At 60.6% G+C, this 27,531-nt stretch overlaps 9 protein-coding genes across 9 annotated transcripts; 5 read left to right on the top strand and 4 right to left on the bottom strand.

The window, feature by feature from the left end:
* Positions 1-944: 944 nt before the first annotated feature.
* On the bottom strand, positions 945-2,883 carry CH63R_02987 (putative Xaa-Pro aminopeptidase; the record flags this gene model as incomplete). The annotated part of the gene is made up of 5 exons (XM_018297962.1): positions 945-1,155; positions 1,265-2,356; positions 2,420-2,546; positions 2,666-2,742; positions 2,831-2,883. The coding sequence occupies 5 exons, from the start codon at positions 2,881-2,883 to the stop codon at positions 945-947; spliced, it is 1,560 nt and encodes a 519-aa protein (XP_018162778.1).
* A 1,799-nt stretch (positions 2,884-4,682) lies between these two features.
* Positions 4,683-7,890, bottom strand: CH63R_02986 (Fungal specific transcription factor; the record flags this gene model as incomplete). Its single annotated transcript, XM_018297961.1, has 5 exons — positions 4,683-5,573; positions 5,656-6,040; positions 6,096-6,725; positions 6,791-7,538; positions 7,599-7,890. The coding sequence occupies 5 exons, from the start codon at positions 7,888-7,890 to the stop codon at positions 4,683-4,685; spliced, it is 2,946 nt and encodes a 981-aa protein (XP_018162777.1).
* Positions 7,891-10,536: 2,646 nt separating this feature from the next.
* Positions 10,537-10,734, top strand: CH63R_02985 (uncharacterized protein; the record flags this gene model as incomplete). The annotated part of the gene is made up of 1 exon (XM_018297960.1): positions 10,537-10,734. The coding sequence occupies one exon, from the start codon at positions 10,537-10,539 to the stop codon at positions 10,732-10,734; it is 198 nt and encodes a 65-aa protein (XP_018162776.1).
* Positions 10,735-15,274: 4,540 nt separating this feature from the next.
* CH63R_02984 (26S proteasome subunit RPN7) lies at positions 15,275-17,143 on the top strand (the record flags this gene model as incomplete). The annotated part of the gene is made up of 5 exons (XM_018297959.1): positions 15,275-15,356; positions 15,506-15,550; positions 15,724-16,004; positions 16,064-16,825; positions 16,901-17,143. The coding sequence occupies 5 exons, from the start codon at positions 15,275-15,277 to the stop codon at positions 17,141-17,143; spliced, it is 1,413 nt and encodes a 470-aa protein (XP_018162775.1).
* Positions 17,144-18,647: 1,504 nt separating this feature from the next.
* CH63R_02983 (Prp18 domain-containing protein) lies at positions 18,648-19,888 on the bottom strand (the record flags this gene model as incomplete). The annotated part of the gene is made up of 2 exons (XM_018297958.1): positions 18,648-18,971; positions 19,163-19,888. 2 exons carry the CDS (start codon positions 19,886-19,888, stop codon positions 18,648-18,650), a joined length of 1,050 nt encoding a protein of 349 aa, XP_018162774.1.
* Positions 19,889-20,582: 694 nt separating this feature from the next.
* On the top strand, positions 20,583-21,420 carry CH63R_02982 (Sin3 associated polypeptide p18; the record flags this gene model as incomplete). The annotated part of the gene is made up of 2 exons (XM_018297957.1): positions 20,583-20,656; positions 20,712-21,420. The coding sequence occupies 2 exons, from the start codon at positions 20,583-20,585 to the stop codon at positions 21,418-21,420; spliced, it is 783 nt and encodes a 260-aa protein (XP_018162773.1).
* A 289-nt stretch (positions 21,421-21,709) lies between these two features.
* Positions 21,710-22,378, bottom strand: CH63R_02981 (Nadh:ubiquinone oxidoreductase subunit; the record flags this gene model as incomplete). Its single annotated transcript, XM_018297956.1, has 4 exons — positions 21,710-21,763; positions 21,847-21,962; positions 22,065-22,109; positions 22,159-22,378. The coding sequence occupies 4 exons, from the start codon at positions 22,376-22,378 to the stop codon at positions 21,710-21,712; spliced, it is 435 nt and encodes a 144-aa protein (XP_018162772.1).
* A 952-nt stretch (positions 22,379-23,330) lies between these two features.
* Positions 23,331-24,257, top strand: CH63R_02980 (Glutathione S-transferase; the record flags this gene model as incomplete). The annotated part of the gene is made up of 3 exons (XM_018297955.1): positions 23,331-23,368; positions 23,421-23,806; positions 23,875-24,257. The coding sequence occupies 3 exons, from the start codon at positions 23,331-23,333 to the stop codon at positions 24,255-24,257; spliced, it is 807 nt and encodes a 268-aa protein (XP_018162771.1).
* Positions 24,258-24,673: 416 nt separating this feature from the next.
* CH63R_02979 (Pentatricopeptide repeat domain-containing protein) lies at positions 24,674-27,160 on the top strand (the record flags this gene model as incomplete). Its single annotated transcript, XM_018297954.1, has 1 exon — positions 24,674-27,160. The coding sequence occupies one exon, from the start codon at positions 24,674-24,676 to the stop codon at positions 27,158-27,160; it is 2,487 nt and encodes an 828-aa protein (XP_018162770.1).
* Between the last annotated feature and the right edge of the window lie 371 nt (positions 27,161-27,531).

Raw genomic sequence — 27,531 nt, 5'->3', positions numbered from 1 at the left:
TTGAAAGGCGCAAGGTGGCGGTGACATATGACGAAAAAAAGAAGAACACGCGCAGGAGTGGCGGTTAGCGCTGAGATGGCATGGGCGGCGGACGTCAAAGTAAATGATTCAAGCGAAAAAATGTTTACAAAGTTTCAACCCGATGTCTCGGGCGTGCGTTCTGGCGGTTCGGCGACGGTGACATGTGTGTGTGTGTATTTCGCCGCGTTCGTTGGCGGCACGAGACGGCGTCACGCTCGAAGGTGAGTTGGACGGTTCACGACTGGTTCGGGCATCGTGTGTTCTCGCTTTTTTCCCGCCCCGGCCACGTAGAGACCCCCCCGCCAACGTGATGTTCTGGCCGGGCAAAGAGATCCGTTGGCTAACCGTTCACGCGCCGATCGAGAGATTTTGGGGAGGGGGGGGAGGGGGCTGACGAGAACGAAGACGGCGGCGGCTCACCCCACAAACGAGTGACCCTCCGTACGCCCATACCTCTCTCTTGCACACGGCAGCGTCACGCCGGGCGCGGCCTCGAGGAGCGGGCGCGAGCAGACAATACCCAAGAGCGCGGCGTGGATGCCTTCATTGCCCGCCCGGCACGGCTCTCCGACACGGGGGTCCGACTCTTCCGCGTCGAACGAACTGCGGCTCGATCAACGGCTGGATGCCCACACGGTATCTGGGCAGTTCAGAGTAGACAGGAGCCTCCATCACATCTGGGCACAGGAATGAAAGACACGTCGGCCATGTACGTCAACGACTGTCCAGGGGCAGGCAGACCGACAAAACCCATAGGCTAACCATCTCAACGTCGTCGAAATACACACCAAAGAAACGAAACACACTATGCAGGTTTGGGACAAATAACGACAACAACAACAACAACAACACCGAAATCAGCATGCATGCTTCACACAAAGACAACCCCAAGAACAAGACACTACTCAGCCCCTCGCGGGCCGCTACGCCTTCCCGTTGATGACCCTCAGCAGCTCCTCGCCCTTGGGCGCGCCCGTCGAGAGGTTCTCGTACCCGTCGTCCGTCACCAGGATGTCGTCCTCGATGCGCACGCCGCCGACGCGGTAGTACCGCTCCAGCACCGTCTTGTTGATGAAGCGGGCGTGTCGGGGGTTGCTGAGGAAGTAGCCCTCGATATACTCTCTGCAAAAGTAGCTGCCGGGTGTCACGAAGCGTTAGCCGTCGGTCCAGAAACGCGACTCCCCCTCCCCCCCCGGCCGCGAGGTCGAAAACAGAACACCAGAAACTGGGGGAAACTACTCACATGCCGGGCTCGACCGTCACAATCATGTTCTTGCGCAGATACTGCCGGCCCCTGTACGGCGGGGCGGCGGCGGCGTTGTCCATGGCGGCCAGCATCTCGGGCGTGACGACCTCCCTCTTCCCGACGCGGCCCCCCTGGCCGCCGGCCGCCACGTTGTTCAGCAGCAGCAGCCTCTCGCGCCCCGAGACGTCGTGGACCTCGAGCCCGACGTGGTGGCCCAGGCCGTGCGGGAAGAAGGCGGCGACGGTGCCGGCGTCCCAGACCTCGGCCGGGTCGCCCTTGAGGACGCCGAGCGCCAGCAGCCCTTGCTGGGCGACCCTGCTCGCGTGGACGTGCAGGTCGAAGAACAGGGTGCCCGGGCGGATGGAGGCGATGCACTCGTCCTGCATCCTGGCGACGATGTCGTAGACGGCCCTGGCCTCGGGCGAGAAGGCGCCCGAGATGGGCAGCGTGCGGGTGATGTCGCTCGCGTAGCAGTGCCACTCGCAGCCGGCGTCGAAGACGACGAGCTCCCTGCCCTGGAGCGGCTCGTCGTTGGCGTCGTAGTGCAGCGTGCTCGCGTTCCGGCCGCTGCCGGCGATGATGGCGTAGGCCTGCTCCCTCGCGCCCGAGGTGGTGCACCGGGCCTGGAAGAGGGCCTCGATCTCGCTCTCGTTCTCCAGCCTCAGCAGCTTCTCGGCGACGCGCCGGTGCGCCGCCGCCGAGACGGCCGTGGCCTTGCGGATCATGGCGACCTCGTAGTCCGTCTTGACGACGCGCGCCTGGTCCATGGCGGGTTGCAGCGAGGCGACGTCGATGCGCACGTCGGCGGCGGAGCGGAAGAAGTCGCCGTGCAGCGGCGCCTGGTCGGCGTGGAGGACGTACAGCGTCGAGCCGGGCGCGAGGTGGCGGTACAGGAACTTGTCGAGCTGGGTCGTGTAGCGCACGTCGTCGACGTCGAGCTGCTTCAGGCACTCGGAGATGCCGGGCGTCGAGCCGAACCACAGCACCTGGCGCGGCTCGACGTAGGGGATCCAGAGGATCAGGCGGTCCGAGGCGAGCTCGTAGGTCACGGCGCAGTCGGCGAAGTTGGCGCCGCTCAGGTAGTAGAAGCTAGTCCTCACGTCAGCGGCCGGTTCGCCGGCAGGCGGCTGGCGAGCTCTCGGGTCGACATACTATCGCCGCTGTCGGAAGGCCGGGCCCATATCCGAGTCCTCGTAGCTACGGCTGGGCTCGCCGGGCAGGAAGACGAGGCCATCGCCGGCGTTGAGCTCCGCGGCGACCTTGCGGGCGTGGAGTTTGGCTTGGTCAAGTCAGCACGCTGGGAGGAAAACACGCGCCTCGTCATCGTTAAACGGCATCACCAGCAGCACGTAGACGACGACACCCCGACAACACCCGGAGGACAGTGCGGATGCATACCGGGAAACTTGGTCGGGATGGGCGCAACCGACACGACCGACTCAACGGGGTCGGCGGCCGTCTTCACCTCGATTGACCTTGCGGTACAGAACGCATCAGCAAACGATCGTGAACGGGAGGGCGCCCCCCCCTGGTCCGAGAAGACGCGCAATGATCTCCACCTACAGAGCATCGAACTCATCCACCTCGACGACATGGTGATCAATGACGGTCTCCATGGTTCACACGGCTTCCGGGAAGCGGTACTCTCCGGGCCAGTCGGGACGTTCGGGGTAAGGGTGGATCTGGCGGCGGCCTGACGTTGCTCTCCGGGCAACTCTGTCTCAAGAGTCTCTTCGGCGTGCGGCCACAAAAGGCACGGATCCAATTGGAGATGGGGGAAGGGGGGGGGGCTTGCGTGGCGTGGCGGGTAAGGTGAGCAGGCCAAGGCTTTTTCGGACAAGGACCGCGCGCGATGTTTGTCTCTGCTTGGTCGGAGAGGGCGAGGGACGAGACGAGACTGTGGAGGGCGGGACGAGAGGTGAGAGAGAGAGGTGTGTGAGAATGACGTCCAGTCGTCGTTGTCGGCTGGGCTCCAGTCTCCAGTCTCCAGTCGATGGAGTGTACTCTGTACGTGCGTCCAGGTCCAGTGGCCGGTCTAGCGCAGGGCTCCGCTTCTTCGGTGCCTCCGAAGGTACGGGTCGGCAGCGGGATTGGGGGGGGGGGAGAAAGAGAGGGAAAAAAGCGGTGCTTCTGCGTCGTGACAAACGGTTCTCTCGTGATAGGGCGGCGGCTGTTTAGTGAGCAGTCCGGGCATCGACCCAGCATCTCCAAAGAAACTGGGCTACCTGTCCTCGGTGTCGGTGCCGAAACGGCACGGGGAGGTACCGGACACTCCTCACTCTGATAAGGATTCGGCGGAGACAATCCATTAAGCCCTGTGCACAGTAGCGTCCCAACCCAAGGTAGGGAGGTAGGTAGGTAGGTAGGTAGGTAGGTGTAGGTACATAGCAGGCTGTCTCTTTTAGCGTTGCCTCCAATGTGGGTAGACTCGTCCCCTGTGAGTCCGTCGAGGACGACGAAGAAAAAAAATACCGCGATCCAATCAACTCGCGCTGAAGACCTCATTCGGCCTAGGTTCAGTCCTCTGTCGGTCTCCACCGCCAGGTACACCACCTGTGTGCGGATACTCGACAGTAACGGGGTTCCCGCGGTGTCAACGCACTGTACACTGCGGTTCGGTCTAAGGTGCGAGGACGCCGCCTCGGTCAGTCAGGAAGTCAGTAAGTCAGTAAGTCAGTCAAGACGCTGCTGAAGAAGCCACAAAGCCATTGGCATCGCGCATCTGCCTCTCACAAATTACCTACAGATACACACGGTGGCTCTCCTGCTCTCAGCGCTCGACAACCATACACTACCCACCCCTACCCTCCTTCGCGCCTTGGAAAAGCTTGGAGCTGACGCCTCCCGGCGCCCCGCAGCCCGCCCATCGCGCCATGCCCTACGGATGCCAGCACCCTGCCCGCCCGCTGCAATGCGCTGCAGCCTGCACTCCGCTGCACCCTCTCGGGGTCGTTTGTGTTGCAGGTGGGCGGGTGTCATGACCTCGGTTCCTGGAGCACTTTTGTCGCGCCTACAATCTTACCGTCTGGACAACCCCCCCCCCGCCCCATGGCCGCGGCCGCGGCACACATACACACTTATCGTTGGCAAATCCTATATCCAATTGGTACACATGCTAGCTATCTCGACAACCGTCACCTAGTATGCACATGTTCGTCGCGCCCGACGCTGACGACTTGAAGGTAAAAAGTAAAACCCGGGCCTCTTGTAAGCCTCCAACCGGCATGATGCCATGCAAACCTCCCAAAATCCCCATCAAAGTGAAGTGTGACCGCAACGCCTGATCCGATACGGCCGTCTCTCGTCGTCTTGTCTTGTCTTGTTTTAAAGAAAAAACCCCTCAAAATAGATCGCACCCTGAGCTCGCAGGGCTCCAAATAAATGCTGGGTATCACTTGAAGCGAAATGTGCCTGCCTATAGGCCCTGAAATCCGTTCCTGGCGAGCATCCCCGCCCAGTTGCCTTGGTAGCCCGTCTCTGCAAGCATCCGTTCAAGCTCCCCGGGCCGCTGCTGCATATGTGCCCGGCGTGCGTGTTCGAGCCTCGCGGCATCAGGCATGCCCTGGTATCCCGGGTGCTGGTACATGCCCGCGAGGTCGTATCCGGACTGCTGCTGTTGTTGTTGCTGCTGTTGATGCTGCTGCTGTTGATGCTGCTGCTGCTGCTGCTGCTGCTGCTGCTGTTGCTGATGGTGGTGGCCCTGTCCTTGCAGGAAGTAGGCGGGCGACTGCCCGAGGAGCTGGGTGTCGATGTCGTCGAATGCGCCGGGCATCATGAACGTGGACGAATCCTGCGGGCCGCTGACGTTGTTCGGCCCTGGTCCCTTTTGAAAGCCGAGTTCCATCATGGGTTGGTTGGGGTACGCGAACGGATCCTCTGACGGGAACATGAGCGAGTCGAGCTTGCCGAGGTGCGTCATGCTGTGCGGCGGCGGGAACCCCTGCGTCGGCCGGTTCGAGCTGGCCGACGTGCTGACCGAGTCCGGGGTCGCCCGCGAGGACATGTCCATGCCCAGCAGGTCCTGGATGTTGCTCGCGAGGGAGGCGCTCTGGTACCCCGCCTCCGAGATGGGCACGTCGTCGAACGAGGTGCGGAGCGGCGGCTGGTGCATCCGCCCGTTGGCCATCACCACGCTGGGCGGTCGGCTGAGCTCTTCGGATCGGCGTTGGCCGATGCCCGGCTGCAGGGCCGCATGTCCGTGGACGGGTACCGAGCTCGCCTTCTGCCCGGGCGCCGATCGCTTCTTGGTCGGGATCGGCCGAGACTTGGCCTCCTGGAGCCTCTCGGGCAACTGTTCGAACAAGACCTGCGGGTGTGCATTAGCGTGCTTTCTTCGCCAGAACACCCTGCTGGGGGAAAGGGGGGGGGAGGGTTGTTTCGAGACTCACGTTGAGCGCCTCCGTGACTCTGTCGGCGGCCTGGCTCTTGGACTGCAGCTTGGCAACCATGTCTCTGCCCGCGATGGCGTCTTCCAGCACCTCCGCGGAGCCGATCTTCTCGGGGTTTTCTATCGAGTAGAAGACGAGAGACAGGATGGCAAAGAACTCGGTGAAGAGCATGAACCAGTACGGCCCGGCCAGCACGTTCTGTTTGCGGATTTCGATGCCAATGTGGACAATGTTCCGCGACACGCTGATGCAGGCCGCGGCACACGCGTACGAGAGGTCGTCAATGTTCTTTCCGACGCCCAGGCGGGGGGAGACGTAGTGCAGGAACGGGCGGTAGAGGACGAGCTGCACATGGGCGTAGGCGAACCTCAGCAGATGGCGAACGCTGTTGTCATTAGCTTCGTTCGTCACTCGCCGTGCTGGAAAAAGGGACAACTCACCGGATCACCTCGACGGGCCCGTCGGGCCTGGGCCGCCACTGGGCGGGCAGAACCTCGTACCACTCCTGCAGCTCCGCCTCGATCCGCTTGATGTTGGCGTAGCTGATCAGGTACGTCGCGCCCGGCTTGTCGCCCTTCATGACGCTCTGGCCGAGCCCCTTCAGGGGGTAGACGAACTTGAGGATCCGGGCCAGGATCTCCATCAGACGTGTGTGCGCGTTGAACGCTTCAAAGAAGGAAAAGGTGCCTGGCGGAGGGGTCAGGATGCCCTCGTCCGTGATGTACTCGTCGTCGATCTCGCTCGGGTACGGCTGGTCAATGTCCTCGGCGTTGAGCATCAGCGGGAAGCCGAGCATGGCCGAGACGTAAATGTCCATCTGCCGGATGACCCAGAACACCCGCTTCCGGACCTCCTGCTCGATGATGGAAATCTTCTCGTGCTTCAAGAACCTGTGCAGGCCTATGCGCAGGGCCGACCGAAGCGCGATCCCCACAAAGGCGTAGCACCCGCTCAGGTTCGAGGTGGCTTGCAGGAAAAGAATCATAAAGAGCAGGGCCTGGAGCGACGTCAGGTCCCGGCATTCCGTGATGTCCTGCAGGATCCGCCTGGCGGTGTCGTAGTACTTCATTCTGCGTCATGTCAGCGTGGGACCCGAGCGCGGGGCGGAGGGTGGGTGGGATTTTCTGATGCGTACCCTTCGTCGACCGACTCCTTGTAGGCCACCGAAGGGGCGTTCTCGTCCAGGTTGCGGTACATGCAGCCCAGGGCCATGACGGCGTTGAGAAGGCCCAGGAACCTGTGCTCTTCCTTGGAGTAGTCTTCGTAGGGCTTTTCGTAGATTCTGTCAAGCATTTCGTAAAAGGAGGGGACGTGGACTATGCGGATCAGGCAGGTCGCGCAGTTCAGCGAGAGGTAGCAGAGGTTCCTGGCCACCTCCTTCGGGGGGAGCTCAGGGGCTGTGGACATGGTCGAGTCGAAGGGCGAGCTGGCGGCCGATGCGGGAGAGTCGAGGTTGATCAGACCGGCAGGCCTGTCCGGCCGCGGCAGGAAGGGCACTTTGGTGATGGGGCCCATCATGCCCCTGAAGTGCTCCTTCATGCGCCGCAGGAAGACGGCGCCGGACGACACGCCGTGGAAGTCCCAGCCGCCCCTGTCGTCCAGGTCCAGCTGGCCGATGGACTCGATCATGGACAGCAGCTGGGCGTCGCCCCTCTCGGGCACGACGTACGGGTCGTGCCTCGGCTTGGAGGTCTGGCCCCTGGCGTGCTCCCTGTTGCGGAACTCCTGCTGGACGGCAGGATCCAGCGTGGGATCGGCCAGGTCGACGTCCGGGATGAACTTGCGCAGCAGGCTCTCGGCACGCTGCAGACGGCTCTCCAGCGCCTCGATATACTGAGGGGCCGGATTCCTCCGCCGGTTGGAGGGTTTGTCATATGTGCATTCTGAGGGGAACAGGGTCAGCGCATCCGTGTGGGAGATGGAAATGACCGAGGGTTACCAACCGTAGCTGTAGACGGAGCAGTGGGTGCACGGCTGCTTGCCGTCGCACTTGATCTTCTTGCGTCTGCATTCGTCGCAGGCTCTGGTCACCCGCCGGCGCTTCTGCACGGGGGCGTTGGTGCCGGCTTCGCCGGGCTTCTCGTCCATGTCGGAGCCGGAATGAGCGCTACCACTCGGTGACGGCGGTTCTTTGACAGGCCAGCCGTTGGTAGACGGCGCAGCCGACTCGTTGTCCGACATGTTGGAGTCCGGGGGCGAGTTGTCGGCCTTGACGGGCCGGGATGGAGGACTCATTGCGCTGCCGAGTGAGGAGAACGGACAGCGAGAGAGTGTGAGAGAGAGAGAGAGTGAGTGAGTGTGAGTGTGAGAAAGATGGGGAAAGGACTTGGTGACTTGGTGGTAGTAAAGATGAGTTGAGGGTGGTGAACTGGTTGGTTGGACTGGCTCGGTCGAGCACCCGATTCTCGGTGTAAGTGCGCGGTTACGGAGGACAGGCTCTTTGCATATTCGAGTGTACAAGGGCCGTTGTCCGATAAGCCAACCCAATGCTAGGAACGGCTTTTCGGACTGATCAAGTCTTGAACATGAGAAGAACGAAACGTGTGCCAAGACTTCGCGGGGGACAGGAGGATGATGAGTTTAAACAAAAACGGGAGGACCAGAGACGAGGAGCCGGGGGATCTTTTGCCTTCTTGCTGGGCCTCTCGTCTGGGCAGCTAGGGGGGGGGTGTGGAAGGCCCTTGTTTAAAGGCCGAGCAGGGTGCGGTGCGGTGCGGTGCGGTGCAGGCCACACACAGGTGTGTGTAAGTCTCGCGCAAAGCTGAGCGCGAGATGGATTACGTAGCGGGTAGGTAGGTAGCGTCTCGGCCGGGGGTGGTTGAGACAGCCAGTCAGTACACGACTCGAGGGTATGGGGAATACGGTCCCGCACGGTGCAGTCCCAGTAGCGCGGTTGAGTGGTACAGATACCGCGGTACGTATTCGACACACGGGGCAGGTAAGGTAGGCCACGATCTGGCGAGCAGCGGGCAGGGCCCCTGGTGGTGGTGGTGTGGTGGTGGTGGTGCTTCTGTACAGATGCCGTTGGTGCTCTCGCGTACACTACCTTGGAGGAGGAGGAGGAGGAGGGGGGCGTGTGTAGTGCAGCGGATAGGGACAAGCAGAGAGGGGACTTGGGGGGACAATACGAAACCGTCGCAGAGGGTATGGGGAAGCTAGAACGAGAAGGGCGATTAGGAATCGGTACGAGGGCCAGTGGGAATGGGAGCGAGCAGAGAGACAGAGAGACAGAGGAACAAAAAGAGTAACAGCGAGGTCGAAGGCAGACTAAGTGCAGGCTAACAGGCCAAGAAAGAATTTAAGGTGCCCCAAGTAGGGCGAGCCGAGACGTAGGTAGACGACATACTTAGCAGAGCGGCCGAATGCTAGATGTCGTGGTGCTCGTGCTTTTCTTGGGGGTGGGCGGAACTGCGTGAGGGACAAGACTTTTCGAGACAAGGAACTGGGAGGAAGAGCGCGAGTAGCCCAGAAGACCAAGAAAGGGCCCAGCGAGGGGGCCGAAAGGGGTGAATGTACACGACTTGCAGGGGGGGGGGGGGGGGGGGGGGGGACAGATCACGAAGGTAGAGTGGTTATGGTGGCAGCTCGGTCGTCGCGAGCGCTTCCCAGATGAGCGGCAGTTATTGGCCTCTAACAGCAGCATAATGCGGTGGGTGACAGAAACAAAGTGTAGGAGCAAACCGTCGATGCGTAGAATGGACAAAGGCGTGGCCAGACATGTGAGCAACAGCCAATCGAGCCGACAAGACGCGAGAGAGCGAGGGGCCATCCCAAATAAGCCCAAGAACATCGTTGCAAGTAGGGGTCATTGGTCGGTCGGATTGAGCGACCGGATGCTCATGTATTCATGTACCTTTCCGCTGGAGGAGTGGGAGGAGGGACGAGGATGCCGTGTCGAGTGCAAGGGACGTGCTGGGGATGCCAAGACAAAACATAACGGACGAAGAAGAGGCTGGATCTGACACCTGCACATTGACATTTGGCTCTGCTCCGAAGGGGGGAATATCCTGACAGCGCGGGCAAGGGAACTGCCAATTCGGCGGGTGCTGGCTGGCTGTGAGCTTCAGGGGCCGAATGGGCGAAGGGGGCTTGTTGCTGTCCAGCCCAGTGGGCGTCTCCGACAACAATGACGATGTCGGAGCACTAAGGGTACGGTTTTCTGGAGATTCTATCTTGAGCGACTCGAGCTAGGCCATCTTGAGTCAACGGCAACCTGTCTTTAGTGCTGGGCGGTGCGTATAATTAATTACACGGAATGGAAGGTTCTTTTGCAAGTGCGCCAAACGGGCGAAAAAAGAGGCGCGCGCGACTGCTCGACGGGTAAGGGGAGCGGAGGGGAGGGGAGGGGACATCGGCTGTGGCCATGACGGTGTATCCGTACCGGCACCGATAGGCCTGCCGTAGTCATCGATGGCGATAGAGTACGTGTACAATTGCCCCTCGGTAAGGGAAGGGTGACTCTCGGGGCGTCCATCCTCGCTCCAGTCAGCAGTTTATAATCGTTTTGTGGGCGACGAATAACGAGTCGAGCCAGCAAAGAAAGGTTTGGGGGGATGGAAGGGGAGGGGAGGGAGAAAAAATTGCGGAGAATTCTCGGGATAGGAACGCAGCGCACATTCATCTTTCGACTCATCGCCGCCGCTGACGGGGACGGACGGTTTCCGCTTGCACAACGGATACTGATGCAGAGAATCTACATAGTAAGTCGCGATTGCAAGGCCATGCCTGAAGCTTGGTGCTGCCATGATGCACATTGTGGGCTGGCGAGAGGAACAGGAGGGAAAACGAGGCGGCGGCGCGCCAGCGGCGTTCGTGCATGCGCTTAGATGCAGGGCGGAACCGGGGGTACGTATGCCTTTTTACCCTTTGTGTATCCCCATCATGGGCGAAATCCTGCTCGAGGCCAACCGTTGGCTTGAGTCTCTCCATGCCATCCAGTCAGACCGCCACGGAATGAATCATCCCGCCCGGCCTCGTCCGGTAGATCCATCCATCGCGACCAGCCTCCCAATCCGACGGTCCACCGGCGACTGGGCAACTGTCCTGGTGCCTCGTCTCGGATTCTTCCGCCATAACTAGTAGGCGACATGTCCCACGTTTTTGCTTAGTCTTGGTCAACAAGAGCGCTTTGTCTCGCGTCTCGACGCCAGGGCCGGCAAGCAGGATACAGGTAGGCCACGAAGCAAGAAAGCCGGCTTCTCAGTCAACGCTGGCTTGATTGTTCAACACAACTCAGAAGCCAGGACACTCGGCCACTCCATTGACGGAACAAGCGGAACGCAATTGGATCAGAGGGGTCGCGTCCCAGGAGCCCCCCCGTTCGAGGCTCGACCGGGGGACCCTTTGTGAGGCATGGCCGCTATCAGCCCAACTCAAAGCCAGGAGAAAAGAAGAAGGGGGGGGGGGGGAGGCTTGGAGACAGTGAGATGATGGTACGCCCCTACCCCGTTTGTTCACGCGCTGGCGGCAACAGCAGCCAGTTAAGGCAGAGCTTGCTGCCTCAAACAGCCCGTGCCGATGAAGAGTCTATACTTTGGGACATGCCTTGCACGAATAACGCAGGGGAAGCCTCTGTCGTTAGAACCAACATCTCCCGGTCGTGCGTGCCACGGGTGATCCGACGACGGCATCAACCTGCGATTGCCTTTTCATCTGTAACTGAACGCCCCTCTATCGGCCTCCACTCACATCGTCCGGCGTACGCCGTGGTCGCCCTCGAGATTGAGATGGAGGATCCAGCCCATCATCACACGTCGCTTGTGCTGCGAGAGTGCGGTACTTGTACGACCGTGGGTCATTTTTGAGACCGAGGAAGCAGGGGGCGGGGGGGAACAGGCCAAGAAGGGAAGCCAAGAGCCAAGAGAGGAGGAGGACGACGACGACAACAACTCTACGGGTGGTCGACCGGCCTCACAAAGTCATGAGGTAGGTTGACATGTTTGGGTGTGCAAGCGGCTTCACGCCCCCTTATGACCGTCACCCCTCTAACCTCTAGCCTCTAACCTTCGATAACAACTTTCCTTGGGCCCTTGGCTCGCAGCGGATGCACCTCACTGCGGGAAATGTCATGCGATTCTTCCCTCGCCCTCTTACCCCCCCCACCTCCCAGGCGGCGAATGCAGAGCGGTGGAATCGAAGACGCATGGAATATTCGATAAAGGCCTTCGGTTTGTGGATTACCGTCGCATGGTGGACGGGACGTTGTCAAAATGGACCGCCTGCCGCCCTACAGAACGAACAGGGCACAGGGCTGAGGGAACGATGAGGTTCTGAAGGCTTGGCATCCGTCATTGGGGAACGTGTCTTTGTTGTGTTTCGACGACAAATTTTCTCTTTCCGCTGAGTGCTGCTCTCAGATTGGCGTGGACGAGAAGGGAGCCGAGTCCCCTGGTCGCTGTTTAGGGGGGAGGAGGGGGGGACGGACGCTTGGGGTACTTGGACGGGGGTGGGAGGAGTGCGTAAGAGGAGGGGGGGGAGGAGGAGAGGAACCACACACCGCATCGCATCCACGGGCCACGTCCCTCTGAGCCAAGCAACAAGTCCAGGCCAAGCCCACCGTCGCTCCCACCAAACGCGTCAGCCCAACAGTGGGGTGCGAGGGTGCACACCAGCAAGACAAGAGCTTCCTGGGTCCTCAAGTCTTGGCATGTTCGATTTCCATCGTTTGCCAAGACTTCCACCCCGCCCCTTCGCGCTTGCGCTTGTCTTGACAACATGCATCGAATTGCTGGGAGCCTCAGATGGATATAGGGATATCTGGATGCTCCCAAGTGTCGGCGTTCTTTTGGCGGTTTTTTTGATGGCAGAACCGACCAAAATCCACCGTGGTCGGCCGCCGACTCTCTAGGCTTTCCGTCTCTGGCACACGCCCCAGGAGTGAACGGATGCCAGAAAATCAAGGAAACCAGCGGCCACGTTGCCTTTCTTCCCTCCCTCTCTCCCTCTGGTTATTTCCGCAAAACACATTGCACAAAAAAAAAAAAAAAAGGAGAAGGGTGAGAAAGCGTCTCAATGCATGTGCCGGCCACTAGGAGCGCAGCAAGGGCCGTTATTGTGGATCGCACTGTCAGAACAAGTCGCTGTGCGAAGGTGCAGGGGAAGGGGGAAGACACACCCAGGGCGTCGCCAGGATTGATTTTGCAGCCGAGCAGGTACGTACCGCCTACCTGCGCTCCACCAACTAGAGGTGAATCGAAAAGGCAATCAAGGCACTACGGCCTGCTACAGATGCTTCGCATGAGGCGAGGGCCGCTCGGCAGGTTTTTTCTTGGTGATCTGGATTTGGATCTGGGTCAGCTGCCTCGATCTTTGCTACTGTAACTCCTCGGTCCCCCCTTTGTGCCCAGTGTCGGAGAGTCAGCTTTGGGTTGGAGGTGCAGGCCGTATCTCAGCGTTACCTACTATGTAGGTGCCTAGGGCAGGGGCCACCCGACCCGACCGTAACCCTGCACCTGTCTCCACCAGCAAGAGTGACGCGAGCGACGGCAATACCAACGTTTACTGGGTGCTGAGGATAGCTCACAGCAAGGTCCTGATAATGGTGGTGGTCGGATTGTCCCGAGCAGGTCTTCCTGTTCTAAACGCAGAGTTTCCCACAACCACCAAATGTCGCCGCATCGTGTTACGGATACAAGCCGTGACTACCTGTACAGTACTCGCTCTCACATTGGGCCAAACCCGTGTAATGTTGGTGAAATAACTCAGCTTATCGTAATAACTCCCTCAATTCCCCCGGTGCCGCATCTGCCCCCCCTTCCCCCCCCCAGGGCCCTGACCCTGCTCTGGCGATATAGGTGGTCCCAACCTGAACTTTGGGACCGAGCCTGCTATGGCACGGCGACCAAAACCCGAGCACCTCGCACTTTCAACCTTTGCCCCGACGGCGCAACTCAACCTCCAGCGAATCAGGACGCCGTCACCGGGAACCATACACTGGAAACTCGTGCTGAATCCGAGACTGGCCAGCAAGGATCGTTTGCCCTCTCCCTCGTTCCGAAATCAAGCGCAACCCACCTCGTTGATGGAAACCTGTACTGTACCGTGGGATTGAGAGGAATCGACGGCCGCCGCCGACGCCGCAGCCCACGACCAATATTCTAATTGAGCGGCCTGCTGCCATGGAATCTGTCCACGTAAGATGGGCCGGCCAAGCTGCATTCATGTCCTGCGCGCGCATGGCCCAAAAGCACAACACAGGAACAGATCCTCGGTCAACTACCGACCCCTGTGTCTGTCAAGTTGGGTACGTTCCACGATGTCTGGTCTTTCTGCCGAGCACGCCTCCTGCTCGTTTGCAACGTGCGTGCTACTCTGGCTCGATGCGGCCTCTGCTCCCAGCCCCAGCCGTGAATGATGCTGGTCCTGGACCATGAGTCGACTCCTGACTCCCGTGTCAACTGGCCCAATTTCGATGCTGCCATGCCGCCGACGGCCCCATCAGTCAGCCCTTCTCGCGCTCGGTCATCAAACGAATCAGTGCACCAACGGAGTCGAGGCCGCGGCTCATGTCCCCCAGAATTGGGTTCTAGTCTTCGTGTCCGTAGGCTTTGCTGAAGCAACAATCCATGTCCCGTCTGATCGGTCCCCCTGCTCGTCGTGGTTACAGCGGGTATTCCGCCGAAAATCTCTACAGAGTACAGTATACCGTGGGGGACAGCAAATCGCCAAGACAAATGTGCCTGATCCTTGTGATCGACCGACTGCCGCACCGTGCTGCCAATCATCGACACAGATATGCAACCAGATGACCGCTGTCATTGCTGTATTCCCCCCCCCTCTCAACATTCTCATTCTCTCCTATCCCGTTCCATACTATCGCTGCTGCCTACCGACTTGGGTAATAAGTAGAGTTCAGGCACTAGTGCTGCGAGACGGGGCTCCCCCAATCCCTCGTTATTGAAATTACCCCGCAATAAAACGTCCGGCTGTGTCACCACTACCGCCTGTGCCTCATTCTCATTCGCTGCAGGCGCCAACCTCATCGCCCGTCAGAGCCCATCGTCCTTCACACTTCCTCGCCGCCTTTGACCACCACCAACATCACCCTCTCCAGGACTGTCCCGTCCCACGCGAAGCCCGCGCATCCCCTAGTGCGATACACGACGGACAGTGTCTCGTCCTCTATCCCCCCCCCACCCGCCAACGAGTCACACACGGGACGACAACGACAACGAACGAGGTGAGTGACTGCCGCTTTCCCTCCCGCCTGGCACCTTGCAAGCAAGCACGCCTGCTCGCCGCCGTACCGCCTCGCCGCCGACCGGCCCCTCTCTCCGAATGTCACTGCTATCCCCCCGTCTACTGCCGGGAGTAGCCATCTCCCCGAATGTCACAACCCTGACAGACCGCAAAGCCCCTCATTGCAATCTTCTACGCATTCCACCACCACTGTTTGACTCTGGCCCGTAATTGGTGACGTCGGAGACGTCCGTCACCGCACGCCGCACCGCCCTCCACACACCACACCATCCCTCCCCTTCTTCAGCGTTCACGCTGATGCGCAGTCTGCCACACAGCCTGGCCCCCTCCCCACCTGCTAACTGTCGTCCGAGCAAGATTACGCGGAGTGCGCACGGGTCCATTCAACGAGTCGCCTAGTACGATATCACAATCTCCCATCATGGCTGGCGCCAACGCCGACTCCAACGCCCTGTTGGCCTTTTTCACGCAGATGGACGATCAGGGCGGTGTCATTGTGCGAGGTGCGTCGTCCAAGCCGTGCCGGCGTCCGAGCTGAGCCTCAACTCGGCGTGCCGTGCCTGGCCCCCTTTTCCAGTCCAACCGTCTCAAATAGGAAATCAGTGCCAAGACGCGCGGCCTGCTAACGGTACTACTTTCTGCCACTCTTCAGATATCCCCAAGCTCGACCTTGATCTGTACATACAGAACTATGAAGGTATGTGTTCATCTCCCTTCAGCCCGTCTCAACCCAGTTTCTCGTAAACTGTGCCTCGCTGCCCACAGACGCTCAGCCCCCCCTCCCCCCCCCCGGGTCTCCGCCCCTCATCGCGTGCCTGTCTGCCAAGGCTCCGCCGCCCCCAGGAGACAACTTCTGATCACCTGCTTCAGGCCGTACCCGCTTCGAACGTCTCTTTCTCATCGGCCGGAGCTGCGTGCCGCTCTGTGTTGACGCCCTGAAGGCTGCCATCGCCGAGGCCAAGGAGGGCGTAGACGTCCAGCGTTACCGCGATGCTTTTGAGTGCATCCACATCGCCGCCCCCAACGAGCCAGAGGCCTCGTTCGATCAGGAATGGGTCGAAACCACGGAGAGGGCCAACAAGGCCAAGACTCACCAACTGGAGAGCGAGCTGAAGGGGTATAAGATGAACCTCATTAAGGAGAGCATTCGGGTAAGGTCATCGCCGTCGCCCGCGACAAAAGAGTCCACCGAAACTGACGGGAGTGACAGATGGGAAACGAAGACCTCGGCCGCCACTTTGAGCAGATTGGTGATCTCAACAATGCCGGCGAGGCCTACAGCCGCATGCGGCCGGATGTCAGCACGTCGAAGCACATCATCGACGTCGGCAAGCACCTCGTCAGCGTGACGCTGCAGCGCCGGGAGTGGCCCATGGTCATTGCCAACCTCAGCAAGATCACGGGCATCCACAACGCCGAGGAAGAGAAGAGCCTGCAGCCGTACGTCAAGATTGTCTCGGGCATCGCCCTCCTGGGCCTCGAGAAGTTCGAGGACGCGGCCAAGAGCTTCCTGCAGACCGACGCCGGCAAGGAGGGCGCGGAGTACAAGACCATCGCGAGCCCCAACGACGTGGCGGTGTATGGCGGTCTCCTGTCTCTCGCGACAATGGACCGTAAGGACCTGCAGGCCCGCGTCCTGGACAACCAGAGTTTCCGGACGTTCCTGGAGCTGGAGCCTCACATCCGCAAGGCAATCTCGCTATTTGTCAATGGCCGGTACTCGGCGTGCCTCGCAATCCTGGAGGCCTACCGCGCCGACTACCTCCTGGACATTTACCTCCAGAAGCACGTGCCCACGCTCTACTCCCAGATCCGGAGCAAGTGCATCGTGCAATACTTTATCCCCTTCTCCTGCGTTACCCTGGGCAGCCTGGAGGCGGCTTTTGCGGTGCCCGGCAAGCCGCTCGTCGACGAGCTCCTCGGCATGATTCGGAGCGGCGTTTTGCAAGCCCGCATCAACACAATCGACAAGGTGAGTCTGAACATGTGTGTCCGCGGCCCCCGGCCGGGGGCGTGTATTCGCACAGTGCTAACGCACGAGCCACAGACGTTGGTCGCCGTGTCTCCGAACCCCCGAGCGACTTTGCAAAGATTGGTCCTGGACACGATTGATGCCTACGAGCGGGACGCCACGGAGAGGATCCGACGCATGAGCATCGTCGCGGCGGATATGGAGGTGAAGAACTCGCGCAAGGGAAACGTGCAGGCCGGCGCCCAGGGCATCGACGAGCTCTGGCTCGAGCAGGCCAACCGGGCGACCGTAGCCGGCGGCAGCAGCGAGGCGAGCTGACGGACGGGGCTTCGGTGCGGAACACGCGCAGTGAGCTCCCGGCCGAGTGGTGGTCCTTCTCTCCGCGGATCGGACGCGAGCTGCTAAAGATGCAGCCAGAGGAACTGCTGACAAACGGGGCACTTTTGGCGATCCACCTTGGCGCCGTAGCCAAAAAAAAAGCCTAAACGAGTAGGGTGGGTCGACTGGCAGAATGCAGACTGGGCGTGCCAGCGACGAATCATTGGCCCCCCCCTCCTGACAAAAAACAAAAAAGCATACGTACGCCTGCCAACACCCCCCCAATTGTTCCGTGGGATCATTTCAACGTCATGGCCGTTAGCGGTAGCCATTGGGATCGGGCATGGACCTCGTACAGTTGAGCGGTGGGGCTGCTCGAGAGACTTGACGGCAGTGTTGATCGCGGGATCCCCGGGGGCAGATAGATTGAGGCTTACGCAGCGGGCATCCATTGCTGGAGTTAGTCGGAAATAAACCGCATTCCATCGTTTATGCAGCCATCTGTTTCTGTTCGTCGCCCGATCTGTGTCAATCCCGTGTTCCTTCGGGCCTGATGCAAAGTTAAGCTTACACATTCGATGACCCGATAGCGTCTCTTGCGACGTAGGTTTCCTCGCACAGTGCGACCGGGTCATTTCAAGCGACATTGTGCAATTGGCACTTGAGGGTTTAAAAAAAGACGAGTGATCATTCGCTCATTCTCGGGGCGGGGGGGGGACTCATGATCACACCGAAGCAACATTCCATCCGCCGCCCCCACCGCCCATATCAAGTAAGGGTGCAGAGGTGAGAGGTAACTTAGAAAACGGCACTACAAATGAGGGCCGGTGAGTCTACAAAATGGGGCAATCGGGGTGGAGCCACTGTGTGCTTCCTTGCGGAGGGCGTCAGGGGTTTGCGGAGCAGAGCGTGGTTCTGTCTCCAAGCAAACCCTGGAGAGAGAGGCAGAGAGAGAGAGGGGGGTGTGTGTGTGTGTGTGAAGGCTGGACAACCATAACCACCACCACGACGCACGCCTCTGTACAGTATCCGTCCACCAGGTATTTTGCTTTCTAGCCTGCATCAGGCAGTCCGAAAATTCCCAGGGCAACCCCCCTGCTCCATGGTTTTTTTTTTCGTTTTGCGTGTGTTCTCCGGTCCACCGTCCCACACTGGTTGCAGCAGCCAGGCCAGGTCCAGTCAGTTATCCGTTCCCCATAACGGCGCTTCGCTTTCCATTTCCTGCGGGATACCCGTCGCCATCGCTGGGACGTCGTCGGGGACCACAGTAACTCGGAACGATAGTCGTGAGCGCGATATTACATGGTGTTGGACTAAAAAAACAATCGTCAAGTGTTGAGTAGTAAGGAGGGGGCGTGTAAGGAGGGGGCGCGGCGCGGCCTTCTTTCCCTTTTTCTTTCTCGCATGCCCCCCACCCCCCAGTTTTCCATCCCGAATCGCGATCCGGAACACGCCCGGGAGTCTTGGGAGAAAGATAAGAAATGATGCTCAACAGGACGTGTCATCATCCCATGAGCTGCCGCACGTCGGTGGGCGGCCAGCGGACCTGTGCAAAGGTGAGGAGGCGCTTGATGCTCTGCAGGTACTTGCGCGTGACCTCGTCGCCCATGACGTGCCCGCGCTCGCCGTTGTGCAGCTTCTCGCGGGCGCTGCGCTCGTGGATACCGACCATGGTGACGCCGATGGGCCAGGCGGCCTTGCCGATCGAGAGGCGGAGGTATCCGTCGTTGGCGTCGACGTAGCGGCGCTCCTGCGCGGCCTTGACGATCTCGATGATGGGCGCGAGGAGGTCATCGTCGAGGTCGTACTTTTCGAACTTGCGGAACAGCTAGAACGCGTCAGCCGGTGGGGTTCGTAAAGAGTGAGAGAGTGAGAGAGAGAGAGTGTGTGTGTATGCGTGTTCGTGTGAGAGAGTGAGAGAGAGAGTGTGTGTGTGTATGCGTGTTCGTGTGAGTGAGTGAGTCAGTGCCCATGACGAAAACGTGAGTGAATGAGTGCTCACAAAGACAACAAACATACCGGCTTGAGGTTCTCGCGGCTCTGCACCATGGCGCTGTAGGCCGTCTTGCTCGCGGTCGTGTCGCGCCGCTCCTGCTCCATGGCCCTCTCGTACTCGGTCAGGACCATGGTGAAGTAGGACGCCAGCTGCCTGAACAGCCACCTCCGCCCCTCCTTGTCCTTGGGCACCGCGCCGTCGACCTTCATGTCCTTCTCCTCGACCAGCTGCAGCGTCGTCGGGATGGGGCCCTTTGTGACCACCGTCGTGAGCCGTCGGTACCGCCTCAGCCTCGCCACGTGTCCCTCGCCAAAGAGTGTCGCCGGCTCGCCCAGCGCGCGCAGCCTGCCGGCGAGCTCCCCGTCCGGCACGTCCTCCATGCCGTCCTCGACCTCGGCGACGTCTTCGCTACTGGCCTTGACGAGCTCCGGCAGGCCCAGCCGCTTGCGCCGGACGCGCTCCTCTTCTGCCTCCTTCTCCTCGCGCCGCCGCCGTGACTCCTCGGCGAGCTTCTGCCGCTTCTCCTCGCGGACCTTCTTCTCGGCTGCCTCGTCCTCCTCGCGCTTGCGTTTCGACGCGGCCCTGGCCTCCCGCTCGGCCTCGATGCGCGCTTGTTCGGCGAGGTACTCTTCCCTGCGCTTCGCCTCGACGTCGGCGCGCTTGAGGTATTTGGACGAGGACGAGGACGAGGCCGGCGTCGCCTCCTTGGACTTGTCCAGCTCCTTGGACATGAGCGCCGCGAAATCCATCTTGGCGAGCGGTCAGGCAGGCGGTCGGTCGATCGGTCGGTCGTTTAGTCGATGTACTCGCTGTCGAAAGGTCTGGGTGCGGTGTTGAGTCAGGTGGGTCCGTCGGGTCGCGCGCGCGTGTGTGTATCGCCAGAGTTGTGTCGTCGTAGTCCTCCAACTCCCGTCCGCGTCGATGAGATGTCGTCGAACAAGAGCGGTAGAAAATCGGGTAAGGCGTATCGATTGAAAAGCTTACTTTTTTGACAACCGTCCTTTCTGTTTCCCCCACACCTCTTTACGCCTGTGTGGTGGACGATCCATGCATGGAAGCTTTGGGAGATCGCGCTTAACTTGCACAGCCTCACTCGCCTACCACCTTGACTCCAGTCGGGGACGCACGCACGCCCGCCCGCACACCACACACACACACACACACACGCACGCCCGCACGCACTCGCAATACTAGTTCCCGCACTCCCTCCGGTTTGCCTGGCTCCTTCCTTACTCCTTGGGGGCCTAAAACGTGTGTTTGTACCTGTTCGTCACAAGGGGACCTGGAGCTTGTCATTTTCGAGCTTGTTCTGACCACTGCTCCACCAGCGCTGCTGTACGTACTCTTCGACGTCCTCCCTCTCGAAACACTACGCAACACTTCGCAACGCTTCGCAACCCCTCGCCATACCTGGGACGAATCGACGGCACCATTAGTTCTATCATGGCGTCGGTCAAGCGGGACGAGACTACGCCGTTCCTTCTCCAGGTTTTCTACAAAACCGGTTCATTTCACAGGTATTGTGTAGTTGTCCGCCCCCCGCCGGGATGTAGGCCGCTGACGACGATGTAGAACAGATGAGTTCGCCTCGAGAAGCCTGCCGCCCGCACTGTCTCTCTACACTTGGTCCGACTGCACCCTGACCGAGCTCGCGGGGCAGATCGTCGCCAATGATCCGTCGCTGCTGCCGAGTCCATCCGTGGGCTCACGGCTGGCTTTCCGCCTGATCTATCCCGATACCCGGCACACTGCCGCGCCATCCAGCACACACCACACGCAGATACCGGCCCCCCGATTCATGGTTAAGGACCTCGGGAGCGTCGTGTTGGGCGAAGGTGCCGCAGGTGCCATCCTCGCCGCCGCCGCCGCCGCCGGGGAGGAGGGGCCAGGAGACATCCGCATGGCCGATGGCACGGCGACAGTGGGCGACGACACAGCCAAGGACAAGACACTCGGCGACGCCAAATTTGTGGTGGGAGACTACATCTCGTGCGCTATTCTGCCGCCGCTGCCTGATGGCTCGGTGGCCCCGGCGCTTACGGCTAGGAACGACAGGACCGCAGTGCCGTTCAGTGCAAGGGGCGGGCTGGGCGGGCTTGCTCCGCAGGGGCCGCGTCGGGACGCCGCGTTTGGCGGGAGACAGGCGCGCGACAGAGACCGACGGCGCCCCGGGTTCGGAGACGACGCGTTCCCCGAAGGCGAATGGAGGAGGGGCGAGAGGCTGCCGGAGGATCCTCCCGACAGGTCTTGGGGCAGAGGACGGAGACAGGACAGATGGTGACCGGTTTTCGAGAGTGTATGTTGGGTGGTTGGACTGCAGCATGGGTTCGGAGTTTGGCACGGCGTCGAGGCTCGTCCGGGGAGGAAAATACCAGGCATCATTCACGGCCATTCAGAGGCGTATGGGGAGTTTTTTTTTAGAGTCGCTGGCATTGCGTTGGGGGGATTCCTCCAAGTTCACAGACTGCAACAAGAGAAGATTCGGCTCATTCCCCGTCCCGTTCCCGTGCACCATGCCTGCGCCCCTGGGCTTATTTACAACCGTCCATCCTCTCGACATCCTGCTCCCTCTACCGCTCGTAGACGAGGTCGCCCTTGCGCTTCGCGCGGAGGTCCCAGAGGCCCTGCATCAGTCAGTATCAGCGGTCGAGGCATCCCGGACGTTCGTCCCCCAGTCCAACGAGGGTTGCGGGGATGGGCGGCTCACATCAGTCTTGTAGCCAATGTAACCAACAATAACCGGCACGACGACGGCGTACATGAGGGTCACGCGGGCTGTTCTCGGGGTCCAGCGGAAGAAGATGTGTCGGTTGCTCTGCATGTCTGTTCGGCGCTCGCGCGGTCAGCACTGCAATCCTCTCGGGGCCCGGTCCATCCATCGGTAGAATGACTTCGCTCTCGAGGTTTCGGGAGGGTTCTACGTACGTCCCAGCTTGACCAAGGCCGGGTCAAGGGCCAGCTCTGGTTCGCCTGGTTAGCACATGTCTCGCGTTCGACGTCCGGGGCCAATTGGGCTCACTGTGGTGGTGGCCCGCCATCTTGAGTTGGTTCCGAGGCGTACTCGGGGGGGGGTGTTCGAGGTAGTTGGATCGGTCGGACGACGTGGTTCGCGGGGTTTCGAGGGGCAATCGGTGTCGCTCGTCGAGATGCGGCTCGATGCTCCGAGAAAGCACAGTGAATCGCGAGCCTTGGAGTTGACTGCTTAGGTAACAGTGGTGCGTGCCTTGATGGCGAGGCATCAGCCAATCAAATGGCTCGCATTAGCCAGGGACAGACGCACTGCACTGTCCACAGTGAGGACTCATAGGGAGACTGCACAGTTGCAATCACTAAATTTTGAACACTGTACAATAGGGCCATCGCTTCGTCGGTTGATGCTGTGCACTACTTGGTATCTCAATCCCAGTCGTTTACATAAGCAATATCCAGTCAACGTGCCAGAGTGGTTAATGGGCTGCCCTGCTATTGAGTCTTGAGAGATCCTGACGGTAAGCATAGGCAGTGGCTTCGGTCGCGCAAGTTCGAATCTTGTCGTTGACGCTCACACACTTTTTTGGTCTCGTTTCATTGTTGGTGTTTTTTTTCTTCGCTCCACGAGCCGATTGATTGGATTGGCTTTCGGGGCACGCCATGCAACCGGTGTGCGCTGCTGTTGTTTCTGCGTTGCAGCTTGACGTTGCATGCTCTGGCTGGCAAATGCATCCATCCCGCCGTCAACTCCGCCGGGGAAACATCAGCTAAGCAAGCAATCGCATTTCGAACAAGACGCACCACCCAGTAAGTAGTACACATGTTGCCAGTTGATCCTGCCGACTGGGGAACGGATGGATGATTTGCATTTTCTGAGCATAGTCGGTCCTGTCATGGCGATGCCGAGGTATCGACGCCGAAACATCGACGCCGAGGCAAGCCTAAATTGTGGAGACTCGTCCCGGTGAAAGTGCTGCTGTGACGGCACGGCAGGCCCAAGTGCTCTGCAACCAAACGTGAGGTCGGTGGGCCCGGGTGCTTTGCCATCCGAAGAGCTAGTGACGTATAAAATGAGTGACAAGACCATGGCGAACCCGTAGCTCCATCACGAAGCATTGATTTGTGGCAAGCTGTTGTTAAAACGTATCGCGGGGTTGACCATCTTTCAAGTCGTGACACCGTGAGAAGATCCCAAAGAAACACACCACGAACGTCGGCGCCATGACGTCCGAACAGAAGCCCAAGGTCAAGCTCTACTGGTGAGCCGGCCCCTTAGCCTCCCACCAGCAGCCGCGCTCACAATCATCTCAGGCTTGAACAGTCCAGAGCACAGAACATCCTGTGGCTCCTCGAGGAGCTCAAGGTCGACTACGAGGTCGAGGTCTTCCATCGGAACAAGCAGACCCTCCTGGCGCCCCCCGAGCTCGCCAAGATCCATCCCTTGGGCAAGTCGCCCGTGATTGACATCTTCCCCACCGGCTCTGGCGAGTCCATCACGCTGGCCGAGAGCGGCTACATGACCCAGTACCTGTGCGAGCACTTTGGCCAGGACACCAACCTCATTCCCAAGAAGTGGAAGGATGGCCAGGAGGGGAAGCTGGGCGGCGAGACGGAGGGGTACTCGAGGTGCCAGTACCTCCTTCACTACGTCGAGGGAAGTCTGCTGCCTGTCCTGACTCTGTCGCTTGTCATTGGAGGTGAGCAACATCCCCCCCCCCTCCCTACCTTGTTCGTGTAGTCGGAACACGGTAGCTCACGCGTGCAGCCCTCAAATCCGACAACGTGCCCTTCTTCGTGCGCCCCATCACTTCGGTGGTCGCCAACAAGATCTTCAGCATGATGGTCTTCCCCAACGCCAAGAAGCACCTTGCCCTGATCGACCAGATGCTCGAGACGTCGCCCAACGGCGGCAAGTACCTCTGCGGCGAGCACCTGTCGGCCGCCGACATCCTCCTCAGCTTCGCCCTCATCGCGGCGGAGCCCCGTTTCGACACGCTGGGCAGCTGGCCCGGCGGTTCCGCCCGGGCAGCGCACCCGCGCGTGTTTGAGTACATTGACCGGCTCAAGAAGGAGCCCGGGTATGAGCGCTCGGCGCAGAAGATCCGAGAAATCGACGGCAAGTTTGAGGCCACCATCTCCAAGATGTAGGGTCTCGACGCGTGTTGATTGGGGCCGGGGAGAGCGAAGGGCACATAGATATACCCACTGGACTAAATTGATGAATGACATTTTCACGTTTGAATCCTTCGGATGGACTCTTCACAGCCTCGCGATCCCGTGAAGACGAATGCGACTTTCGCACCCGATCAGCTTGTTGTGCAATGGCGTGTCTCATGCTTTCATCTGCACACTACATACAGATGCTGTATCTCTCTCACTCTGCTCATGTTGGTGTGGGGTGGCCCAAGCTTTCGTGACGGAGGTGGGCAGGGGTCTCGGGCCGCCAAATCGGCGTGCTGATCCCCCCGTTGCCGGTAACTTTTCCCACGGCGACGTTGGATTTTTTGCATCACCAAAACTACCGCCGCTCCCAAGATCTCAACACGCTCGCTCTACCAGACGCCATGCTGGCGTCGAGGACGGTATGCGCCCAGTGCCGTCCGAGGCTTCTGCCCAGCGCAGCGACCCTCGGAACGATCCGACCGAGTTCGACCGCGAGCTTTCCGGCCGCCGCCGCCGCCGCCACCGCGACCGCGAACCCTGCGAGACCGACGGCCCAGCCACGCCACGTCAGGCCATACAACATACCGCCGAAACGCAGCGCCGACGGCGACCAGAGCGCGAGGCAGAGGGCGCTGGACCTCTTTGAAGAGACCATCAGCAGCGAACCGCGGGCGTCGCCGGTGACGAGCCAAGATGTCAACCAGCTCTACCGGCTCGCCGACGAACTCGACACGATCACGCAGAACAAGAAGGGGCTGCCCGAGGCGGAGGTTGCGGTAAAAACATACGAGCTGATATCGACGAGAATTCTTCCGGCATTACGGGCCTCGGGTTCCCCCTTGCCAACGGTTGTCAAGACGAAAGCAACCCTGGCCATGCACCAGATCGCGAATGTCAAGTTTTCGAATATCGACAATGCGGACCTGCCCAGCACTGCCGGAATCTGCAAGGTCTACGCCGACCTGGGCAACTTGAGAGTGGTGAAGAGATTGGAGCTCATCAACAGCCTCCTGCGGGCAATAGTGTCGTCCCCGTCCGGGTCGGGGACCCGGTGCGTCGAGGAACGGCTGCTGGACGATCTTGTGGAATGCTGGAAACACTTTTCGGGCATGAGGCGCGCCGACAGCGGCTTGGCCTCGGAGGCAAAGTTCTGGCTCACCACCAGGCCCGACATGCGAGGGGTCGAGCAGCCCGTCAGGCTCTTCCGCGCCCTGTTCCCCTTGTTTGCAATCAACGAGCTGCGGGGCAGCGGCGCCGCCCTCGTGACCACGTTCGTCCTGCTCTCCGAGTCCAGGCACATGCTGACCAGGGCGAGGGAGGAGGCGCAGCCGCTGCTGGAAGCATTGGACCCCATCGTGAAGCGATTCGACCAGGAGATGCTGCGTCAGATGTTTGAGGGCTACCCCGAACTGTGGAGCCACGTCCAGCCCAGGGCAGACTGGCGGGTGACGCGAATGGCACACGAGGCCTGGAAAGAGCCGGGCACGCCTCCCGTCGAGAGCAGCCCGAGCCGTGCCCGGTCGCCGGGGCTCTTCTCGTATGCTCAGTGGCACAAGCGGTTCGACGTGGCCTTCCGTTCGAACGACCACGCGGCGGCGCAGCAGGCCTGGAGGGACCTCGTCGATCCGGCGAACGACGCCCACCGCGCCCAGAGACTGCGCGACTCCCCCGAGCTGCTCGACTACATCCTGTTCCTCGCCTGCAGCAAATGGGCCGTGGACGCCGAGGGCTTCTCCAAGATGACTGCCAACGTGTTGGCGTACATGAGAGAGGTGGAGTCCGCACCGACGATCAGGACCTACACGTCGATGATGAAGGGCTGGAAGCAAGCCAGGCGGCTGGACCCGATTGAGAAGCTGTGGGCCTCCATCACGGCGTCGGGGGTGAGGCTGGACGAGCATATCTGGACGACCAGGATAGCGGCGCTTGGCCATCTGAGCCACGAAAAGGCCGGGCTGGCGGCGTTGAAGGAGATGGAGACGGTGTGGAACACGGCCGTGAAGAAGGGCACCCAGAACACCGCGGTCGAACCCGGGATCGCGAGTGTGAACGCGGCCATCTCCGGGCTGCTCAAGCAGGACCGCATGGAGGTGATCCGCGCGGTGCTGGCGTGGGCGATAGAGAGGGGCATCGAGCCCAACATCTTCACGTACAACATGCTCCTGGCGCGGATGCTCAAGAAGGGCGCCTCCGACGAGGCGGACAGGATCCTCTCCAGCATGCGGAGCGCGGGCTTGGCCCCCGACGCCGCCACCTTCACAATCATCCTCGAGGCGGCCCTCGAGGATCTACCCGACCAGGCGCCCGCGGAGCAGCGGGAGACCATCGACAAGGTCTTCTCGGAGATGGCCGCCTGCGGCATCGAGCCCAACCAGGAGGCGTTCGCCAAGATGCTCCACGTCCTCGTCAAGGCCGGCGACGCCGCGGAGCACTCGGTGGCCGCCGTTCTCGCCCAGCTGCGCAGCACCGGCATGCAGCCGTCGACCGAGATCTGCACGATCCTGGTCGAGTACTACGCCAGCCGCGAGCGGCCGGACCTCGACTCCCTCCGCGCCCTCGTCGCCGACCGCCGGTCTCGCACGCGCGCCCTGACGGACCGCGTCTTCTGGGAGAGCGTCATCAAGCACTACCACCGCGCCGGCGACCTGGACAGCGCGCTGGAGATCGTGTACGACCTGGACGACTGGGGCATCTGGCCCGCGCTCCCGCTGCTGGAGCCCCTGCTGCGGGAGCTGATCCGGAGGCAGGACTGGGACGGCGCCAAGATGTTGGTCGACACGGTTCGCAAGCAGGCCCGACCCCAGGCGGCGGCGGCGGCGGGGAACAAGGGCGGACGGTACTGGAACCACGGGTTCTGGGCTGCCGCCAAGGATTACGAGCTGTTTTGATACCTAGGGTGTGGGATGGGCCACAAGAGGCCGGGCGCCCGCCTCTGTACAATAAGTAGATAAACGTAGATGTGTATAACAGAACAAACCGTCAAACACAATCACTTGCTCCACATGCAGCTCGCGATGGTCCGAGTACGACGCCCGGGAGCCGAAGAACTTGGGTTCATTCGCAAGACAGGTTTCCAATGGGCCAGAACAGCACTCTACCGGCAGTCAGGACGCACCGGTCTCGACTCGGTAGCTCGCGGCTCCTCCGGCCCCGATATGGGGGGAAAGGGTCCACTTGACGGAGGAGCGGGGGCGGAACGCTAGATGCGGCTGCCGATGTCGACTCGAACTCTGTTGTGACACATAACCCACCTCAACAC

This window comes from Colletotrichum higginsianum, chromosome 2 (genome assembly GCF_001672515.1).
Source record: "Colletotrichum higginsianum IMI 349063 chromosome 2, whole genome shotgun sequence".
In the NCBI taxonomy this organism is placed as follows: Eukaryota; Fungi; Ascomycota; class Sordariomycetes; order Glomerellales; family Glomerellaceae; genus Colletotrichum; species Colletotrichum higginsianum.
The sequence above is the reverse complement of the archived record's forward strand: the minus strand, read 5'-3'. Positions and strand labels throughout refer to the sequence as shown.